The 10,000-nt window shown below is 44.7% G+C and overlaps 1 protein-coding gene across 1 annotated transcript in view; it reads right to left on the reverse strand.

Moving 5' to 3' along the window:
- ush2a (Usher syndrome 2A (autosomal recessive, mild)) overlaps positions 1 to 10,000 on the reverse strand; it is a 363,038-nt gene that overhangs the window by 54,805 nt on the left and 298,233 nt on the right. Inside the window, exons 68-70 of the mRNA XM_079496383.1 lie at positions 9,879 to 10,000; positions 5,686 to 5,903; positions 4,521 to 4,657 (exon numbers count right to left, since the gene is read on the reverse strand). The exon at positions 9,879 to 10,000 is cut by the window's right edge and continues 41 nt beyond it. Coding sequence (XP_079352509.1) covers positions 4,521 to 4,657; positions 5,686 to 5,903; positions 9,879 to 10,000 — 477 coding nt within the window. The remainder of the gene's footprint in view (positions 1 to 4,520; positions 4,658 to 5,685; positions 5,904 to 9,878) is intronic.

Raw genomic sequence — 10,000 nt, forward strand, 5'->3', positions numbered from 1 at the left:
AATACACACACACACACACACACACACACACACACACACACACACACACACACACACACACACACACACACACACACACACACACACACACACACACACACACACACACACACACACACACACACACACACACACACACACAGCAATAACTCCGGACACTAACAAAATGAGCAACAGAGATCAGGACAAAAAAAAAAGAAGTAAAGACAATCAAACACATATACTGTACTGTTGAAAAGAGATCACAGGAGAAAAGAAGAGAGTAAAAAAGGAGAGGTGGAGAGTGGAAGAGGGGAGGACAGAACAGAAATGAGTAAGATAGAGGAGGGGCACATACAGCAGAGACTGAGTATATTGAGTTGAGAACTAAATATCACACCCGTGTGAAGTGGCTAATATATTAATGTGTATTAGATGTAAAACAAACGGTGACAAAACAAACATTAAATTCCCTTTATCGTTAATGGCATTTAATGTTTGTGTCAGGGACAAGATGCATTTTCCCTTGCATTGTCAATGGTGTTTTTAAAACAAACATTGAACTAAAAACAAACATTAAACCTAAAGAAATATGAGAGGACAGAGGAATGAATGGAGGAGGAAGGATGAGAAATCATGACACAGGAAGAAATTAGAGCGAGGGAAAGAGAAGAGGAGAGAACATAATGGGAGAGGAGAGGAGAAGAGATGCATGGAGAGGAGAGAAGATGAAAGAGGAGGTGGAGGAGAGATGGAGGCGAGGAGAGGAGAAGGAGAGGAGGTGGAGGAGAGATGGAGGCGAGGAGAGGAGAAGTGATGAAGAGAGAGGAGGAGAGAGAGGTTTTTTTGGCATCAAATTTTGATTGTACTTTTAGTCAGTAGTCTCTTCAATAGTTTTCATTTAGTTTCAGTCACATTTTAGCCACCTGGAATGTTTTAGTGTCTAGTTTTAGTCGACTAAATATCATAAGATTTTAGTCGACTAAAACTACAGTTGATTCAGTCGACAAAAATGTGTTTTGGCGGGCCTTGATGCCGTCGTGATGACTGTTTTTACACTTGCTGAAAATAGCCGATCTACAAGCTTGTAGAGCTTGTAGATCTGCTGCTATTTTCAGCATGCAACTAATTGTTAAATGACTTATAGTGGATCTCTTGTCCACTAGTCCCTTCCTAACAGTCTAGTTTTTATATGTAGACGAAATTGTCAGTATATTTAGTCTTAGTTTTAGTCAGCTTAGTTTTCATTTAGTTTCCATTTAGTTTCCGTCAGTGAAAAAAACGTAGTCGACGAACATTTTCCGTCTTAGTTTTAGTCGACGAAATCAACACTGGTAGGAAATCAACAGTGCAGGCTCAACAGTTGTCTCCCGTAGAATCAATGGACCTCCAGACAGATGAATATTGGCTCCATCCGGCTTCCGTTGCAGCAAGCTGCCAAATATTGACACTTTATACCCTCGAAAAACTACAGCTGCCAAATACTGACACTGACAGCTACAGGGGTGTTGCGCCAGCTGCCAAATGCTGCTCTCCTGGAACAGGTATGGAAGAGAAAACCCCCCGACTCCAAATATGGCAAGTACAGTTTGTCTCTGCCCGGATTACTGCATGACGATGCAGGTCTCTCTCTATTGGATCACATGTAACTACACAAGCCCGGTGTTCAGTTAACACCCCGAGCGGCATAAACAGAGTTCTCCGTCCTATCAAATAGTATAACGCCCAGCACTCAGGACGGAGATTAATAAAAGGACGGAGATTTATTGATATCAAAACCGATCGCATCGCTCCACAGGCTGGGAGCGTCTGTTGCGCAACATTCGATGTCATTTCCGGTTGGGACGTCATCGAAAATGTCCCCCCCCCATTTTAGTGGATGAGACCGTCTCACAATTTAGTCGTTATGCCAATTCCCAGTTCCCCCATGTAGTCCCTGTCACTACCTTATCAATCTGGGAACCCATCAGCAAAAAAGGAAAAACAGCACCCTCTGCTGTTTATTCAGAATTTGTTCTTGAGAGATTACTACCATATAGACCTCCATACTGGTCCGATACATCGCAATCAGATTCGCTTACAGTACATGAAAGTGGCGAGCTTCACCGGTGGGGCGCAACGCATGAAGAACTACATACTATAGCTTCAAAGGTAGGGCGCAACGCATGAATAACTACATACTATAGCTTCAAAGGTAGGGCGCAACGCATGAAGAACTACATACTATAGCTTCAAAGGTAGGGCGCAACGCATGAAGAACTACATACTATAGCTTCACCGGTAGGGTGTAACGCATGAAGAACTACATACTATAGCTTCACCGGTAGGGCGTAACGCATGAAGAACTACATACTATAGCTTCACTGGTAGGGCGTAACGCATGAAGAACTACATACTATAGCTTCACTGGTAGGGCGTAACGCATGAAGAACTACATACTATAGCTTCACTGGTAGGGCGCAACGCATGAAGAACTACATACTATAGCTTCACCGGTAGGGCGTAACGCATGAAGAACTACATACTATAGCTTCACTGGTAGGGCGTAACGCATGAAGAACTACATACTATAGCTTCACTGGGAGGGCGTAACGCATGAAGAACTACATACTATAGCTTCACTGGGAGGGCGTAACGCATGAAGAACTACATACTATAGCTTCACAGGTAGGGCGCAACGCATGAAGAACTACATACTATAGCTTCACTGGGAGGGCGTAACACATGAAGAACTACATACTATAGCTTCACTGGGAGGGCGTAACGCATGAAGAACTACATACTATAGCTTCACCGGTAGGGCGTAACGCATGAAGAACTACATACTATAGCTTCACAGGTAGGGCGCAACGCATGAAGAACTACATACTATAGCTTCACTGGTAGGGCGTAACGCATGAAGAACTACATACTGTATCACCCCAAATTCTGCTCACTGCTGAACCAATTAAGTGCAGGAATCACCCGTCTGACCTGACTCAAATCATCCACCCACCCTGATTTGATGTTGAACCAAAGTTTCCACAGTGGTGGCCGGGCAGCCAGGAACACCACGCTTGTGCGACCTGGACACCAAACAAATGTCCACATTTATAACGTCATTAATGATATGGTTCTTCTGTTCAGTATCAGAACCTGAATCAAACGTGATTCACTATAATTACCAAGCCACGCTTTAAAAAAATAAATGGCTCACTTTTATCAAAACCCGCAACATCTTCCATTTTTGTTGTTGTTGGTGTTTGTGAACAACACAGTGCATGTTGTAGAACAGACGTGTGACAAATGACCGCTGCTGCAATGAGCCTGAGACATGTCAATGAACACACGCACGCATGCACACACACACACACGCACACACTCACACACACGCGCGCACGTGCACGCACGCAAGCACGCACGCACCCACACACACACACCGAGCCAGAGCCATTCCATATCAATGAGAAGGTGAAAGGTCTCTATTTACATCTTGTATTAATTATGAGTGACAAACCAAAGGTCAACGCAGGAGAGGAGAGAAGAATATAGATCTATACATCTGCCTCTCCTCTCCTCTCCTCTCCTCTCCTCTCCTCTCCTCTCCTCTCCTCTCCTCTCCTCTCCTCTCCTCTCCTCTCCTCTCCTCTCCTCTCCTCTCTTGTAGGGTGCAGAGTGACTTTCCCCTCCCCTCCCCTCCCCTCTCCTCTCCCCTCCCCTCCCCTCCTCCTCTCCTCTCCTCTCCTCTCCTCTCCCCTCCCCTCCCCTCCCCTCCCCTCCCCTCCTCCTCTCCTCTCCTCTCCTCTCCTCTCCTCTCTTGTAGGGAGCAGAGTGACAACGCCTGGGTTTCAACCCTGTGACATTCTGAGAACATCTGTGCTCTGTTACTCATATGTTTATCTACTTTCATTTCCTCTTTAAATACATGCACATATTTAAATACATGCATATGTATGGACATGCGTGCATGCACACACACAGGTGCCCATGCCCATACATAGACACGCTTGTGGGGTAGGGTGCACGGTGCACCCAGCCTACTTACTGAGCTGCCAGCTCACATTTACACTGGATGACAGCCGCGAACAGTAGGTGTGTGTGTGTGCGTGCGTGCGTGCGTGCGTGCGTGCGTGCGTGCGTGCGTGCGTGCGTGCGTGCGTGCGTGTTTCCCTGCATGTGGGGGGCTTGCTTAGAGTTATTCCCTGCGTTGGAACGTCAGGCATGGAGGCAGGGAATTGTGGGAAGGGCCCTGGAGTATAGTGGGCCATGGGCGGTGTGTGTGTGTGTGTGTGTGTGTGTGTGTGTGTGTGTGTGTGTGTGTGTGTGTGTGTGTGTGTGTGTGTGTGTGTGTGTGTGTGTGTCTGTCTGCGTGAGTCTGTTTTTGGGCCCCTCACTGGTAAACAGATGGCTCTGACTCCACAGGCAGAGTCCAGCATTCTTCACATGCAATGACAATGAAAATGTGTGCGCGCGCGCGTGTGTGTGACTGTGTGTGACTGTGTGTGTGTGTGTGTGTGTGTGTGTGTGTGTGTGTGTGTGTGTGTGTGTGTTGCGTACAGCACCTCTACAGTGAGAGCAGTGACAGCAGAGGAGTTCAGCGTTGGGTCTTGTTGATGTTTCTTATAAACCAGTCTGTACTGGGAGATCACTCCGTTAGGCTGGGACGGTGCACTCCACCTCAGATGTACTGAATAGGCACCTGGCACACACACACGCACGCACGCACACACACACACACACACACACACACACATGCACGCACGCACGCACACACACACACACACACACACACACAGACAAACTTTGTCATTCATGTACAGCATGCAGGGGTTTTCAACTGATCTAACTTAGAATCAACCTGGGGACCACTGTTGTGTTGGGTGCATGGGGACCATTGAGTATTAAAAGGATAGAGAAAGGATAGAGAGGATAGAGACCCCCCCCCGCCCCCGCTATACATTTCAGTGGCGTTTTGAAGCACCCGGAAGAACCGTCTATACTTCTTTCGATTTGGACACCAAATTTGTTGTCCAAAATGCGGAAGTGCAAATGTTATGCAATGTTAAAGCCCAGACTGCACGGGGTTTCCTCGTCATAACTTCACGGGTCCGCCTGCAGTTCCACCTCTTACCACTAGGGCCCAGTGCTTCAACGTTGGAGAGCTGCACTGGGGGCTTGGTCTTGGGTTGGTTGGTTCTGGCTTGGTCTTGGTCTTGGGCTTGGTCTTGGTCTTGGGCTTGGTCTTGGGCTTGTGCTTGGGCTTGGGCTTGGGCTTGGGCTTGGGCTTGGGCTTGTTCTTGGTCTTGGTCTTGGTCTTGGACATGGGTTAAGATTAGTGTTTTTGTAAAACTACGCCTCCCATGTGTACATCAGTACATCACTGTTTCTCTACCCCTTTTTCACCCCCAATGTAGTCGTTATGCAACTCTTTACCATATAAACGCACGGGAGGAAAAGCAATGCCACCTAAAAATGGACGTGACCCTTGTATTGCAACAGTAATCTGACCACGTTCAAACGGCGGCCATTTTGCTTTTAACCCCCTTATGGCCACCCTAATTAACAGTGGATTGTGCCTTCTACCTGCACTATTGATATTTTTATTCATCATTTTAATGCCAATAGATCTGTGATATACACACTACATCTCATTTTCTCCGTCAAGGGCAATAAGAGGGTTAAGTTACACCATTGTTTGGTCAATTCAGTCCATGATGTATAACTTACTGGTAGGTGTGACAATGGGTGGAGCCAGGTCTTCTGGTTCCGCCTCTAAGGTAATGGCCGAAGCCCATTGGCTGTAAACGGAGCCTTTGGAGTTGAGGGCAACAACCCTGTACTCGTATTGGCTGTAGGGCTGTAGGGCGTGGCTTGCGTCTATAAAGTCCAACGGGCCGTCGGACCAGATGAAAACCAGCAGCTCCTCTTGGGTTGATATGGGACGCCTGGCAGGAAGTGAACACAGCAGTGTTAACTTAACTTAATTTAGTTTTAGTCACATTTTAGTCACCTGGAATGTTTTAGTGTTAGTCTAGTTTTAGTCGACTAAATGTCATAAGATTTCAGTCGACTGAATCTACAGTTGATTTAGTCGACTAAAATGTATTTTGTCGGGCCTTGATGCCGTCGATTTTGTTTATTTGTTTATTTTCACATACAAAAATATTTAGGAAATGATACACAAGGTCATAAAAAATGTGAAGGAGAAAGCCTAAAAACCCTCCAGGGGCTTGCAAGTGGCATTCTACAGGCATGTTTATACATTCATAGTTTTTTTTTGGTTTGTTTAAAGAAAAAACTTGCAGATCTTAAACATTAGAATACAGATAAAATACAGGGACAGTGAGAGGACGAAAATATACTGTATAACAAGAAAAAAGCACAATAGACAGAAGTCAGACAATAAAACCGCTATAGGAAAACATTGAGTACACCAGGTTAATTTAGCAGACCGTATGGGAAGTACTTGGTGGTTAGGAGAAGTGGCAGCGGTGGCCGAACGGATTGCGGAGCGGTCTTGATACCGGAAGGTCGCCAGTTCGAATCAGCGGTCCGGCACGTTAAAATTACCACCGCTGAAGTGCCCTTGAGCAAGGCATTGAACCACTACCATGAAATGTTCTATGAGCAGGGCCTGGCTGGAAACAAGTTCTTGAGCTTAGCCCAGATACCCTGGGTAAATATAGTAGCTTTGCTTTGCTTAGAAGTGATTTTAGAACCTTCTTGAATTGATGAGAAGACAATTGCCATAGATGTAAAGGTAGGGATATTATCCATATTTTAGACCCTCTGAAGCATATTGAACTGAGATTGAGACGTACGGGCATTTGGAGGTCTGAGGTGATTTGAGCTACGTGTTGGATAACATTTTTCGTCTTAGTTTTAGTCGACGAAAACAACACTGGAACACAGTGAGTCATGTTCTCATTATGTATTCATCATTATTTTCATAATTATATAAATAAAATAAATGTAAACAAACCTCACATTGGAAAGACAATCTTGTGCAAGCAATCAGAAACAACGGCCTGATGCAAGACCGTGAATGTGTTGGTAAAGTCCCATTGTTTATATGGGTCAGCCTGGGTCTCATGACGCAAGGCAGGTGTGTGTGTGTGTGTGTGTGTGTGACTGTGTGTGACTGTGTGTGACTGTGTGTGTGTGTGTGTGTGTGTGTGTGTGTGTGTGTGTGTGTGTGTGTGTGTGTGTGTGTGTGTGTGTGCAACACTATGCAAATCTCTGTTTCCTGAGGACTTAAAGGGTTTAGACTGCTCTGACCCTGCATACAGATCACACACTGATTGGTCAACAAGCTGGCCACGACCTTCAGCATCCAGCATGCATTGTACACACGCACGCGCGCGCACACACGTACTTGCGCACGCACACACATACGCAAACTGTCACAAACAAAATATTTTGAGTTTTCTATGATAACAAATAAAGTATTGCTCATGCATGTTCACAATTTCCATAACAAAAAATATTTTGAGGAGCGCTATAGCTTGTTTGTTTAGAGCCTAATTAACCCATTTATTCAAAGATTTGTACCAAAAATTACACCCTCAAGGCAACACTCTGGCAGAAGCCAATGCCAGAGTGAGGCGAAAGCCGAGAAAATACCGGCACCACGCTGTTGACTCAGTGCCATCCGAGTTGCGTACTGATATGATGATAACCACTTGTAATAGATTTCAAAACTGTACATACAGCAGCACATACAGAACATCACTCCATTGCTAAGAAAAAAATCACACCCGTGTGAACTGAGTGGTGTAAGGTCTTATATAGCCTGTCTGACGTAATGAAATCATGTCTGACGTAATGAAATCACACCCGGGTGAACAGGGTGAACATAGCAACCATGCTCATTTTTTGAGCACAGACTAACAAAGCCAGTTGTAGGAGTGGTTTACACCACTCAAAAATCACACAGCGGCCCTGCAAAACCATGTGGTACAGTTTCAAGGTTTCTTTATTTTGTCTCCCGAGGGAGAAATTTGTCTTGGACCCCAAGGACCCGCCCTGCAAAAGTTGCTACAGTACAGTGTACCTGCTGTGACTGTGCACCTCACTTTCAGCACACCCGTGTGTGTTCTTCTGGCTGCTTTTAGGCACATATACAAGTTGCACCACTCATCAAATGTCACACTGTGGTTCATTCAGCCAGCCTAACAAATCAAGCAAAAGGCAGGCTTTAGTACTGCTTTATCACTTCCTTCCTGTTTCTGTCATGTTTGACTGTAACAAAATGGAAAGCTATGAAAAGCTCATCCATAACATGGAGGAGTACTATAAGCACCAGCACAGGCGCAATATGTGGCCGCCCATAGCCTACAACCTGAAGGTTGGGGTGAAATCCATATGTGGCCAAACATTGGATTTTTTTGAATTTTCGTTTTTTTCATGTCATATGAAAGCAGGGAATCATACATAGCTTCAAATTGAGTAATGTCTTGCAGAAAACAGCGAGTTGAGAAATCAGGCTTGAAAGGTTCACTTCTGTGGACTCTAACATTACAACTAGCATATTTACATGTCGATTTCAGCTCTGATATTTATTTCAGACATGCTTTAGTATGTGAAGAGTCTGCCTGTGCTATTAACTAATTTTGGATAAAATATAAATAAATTCAGTTTTTCTCCTCTGGTGAAAAGCTGGAGGCTGCACGATGGCAGGCTCTCAGTCAAATCTGGTCACATATGACAAGATGGTGAATTCAGACTTTTGTGGAGGTTTAACTATGGAAGAGTGGATGGAGCAATCCAAGTCTCCTGTAGAAACATGAGATTAACGAACTTGAGGGGCTTCTAAATGAAGCCAACACCGTTAACCCGTTTAGGCCTGACGTTGATTTTTTTTTCTAAATCCTGACAGTTTTCTGAAATACCTATGTTTCTATATGTCAGAGGTGCTCAATATTTCATGTCAAGGACCCCCAAAAATTATATGTAATTGGCCACCGACCCCCATCTGAAAATATGTTGTTCCAGGGACCCCCCCCGGAAGCAAAGATTTGAGTTAAAGCAAACAAAGTGGACCGTCACATACTTTGATCTTTTAAATCTTCAAAGAGCGTTAACTACTTTGATGGAGAAAGGTGTCGTTTTAAATCTTCAAAAGGCATCAAAGGTGCAGGTCAATGAAATTATGTGAGATTTCTGTCAGCATTAGAAACAGCAAAAAGGAAACAGCAGAAAGATGAGACTGACAAACGTTTTTATATTTAGATGAAGGATAATGAAATTGTTATTAAAAACTGTTTTAATTGGGGTGTTTCTAATTTTCACATTGTCATATTATTTGGCAACCGTTTGCTAAAAGCAATAACTCACAGGCTATGTCATATTGTGAAGAAATCACATCCAATAAGGGGTTTGTTGGCCCTTGGCTGTGAAATAACCATGACATACCATAGCCTGTAGTGAGTTATTGCAACCCTAGAACACTAACGTTGGGTGAATTTCACCCAAACAATATTGTAATTATGTGATTTTCATAATGTTGCTGATGTCTGAGGGCCGGGGGGTGCCTTCAGGATGCTCCCTGAGTGGAAGGTAGCTTTGTTTCCCTGCCCCCATCCCTGCTTTTTCCTACAGGCAGGTATTTGGGTGATTTGCCCACAATGGGCAGTTGATGCAATTAGACTGTGCCTTCACTGAACCATTCTCACATGGGTGGACCAAAGGAGGACCAAAATATTTTTAAAACAAATAAACCCCCCTTTTTCCCACCGATTTTTCCACCCAATGATATAGCCCCCCATGACATCTGCTTTTTGTTTTTTTTGTGAAATGTCATATTGAAATATTAAAGAAGAGTACCTCAAATTGCCATGTATTGTTGTACTTGGTTGTATTAAAATATAGGCTACCCAATGTTACCCGTGCGTGCGTGCGTGCGTGCGTGCGTGCGCTACCTGTGTATGAAGTAGGACGTGATGAGCCCGTTGGCTTTGTGTGGGGGGTTCCAGTGAACATCCAGGACCTGGGCTCCAGATGCCGTTACAGTGGGAGGTGACAGACCTTCTGGAACAGCCTC

This window comes from Electrona antarctica, assembly GCF_951216825.1.
Source record: "Electrona antarctica genome assembly, chromosome: 3".
NCBI lineage: Eukaryota > Metazoa > Chordata > Actinopteri > Myctophiformes > Myctophidae > Electrona > Electrona antarctica.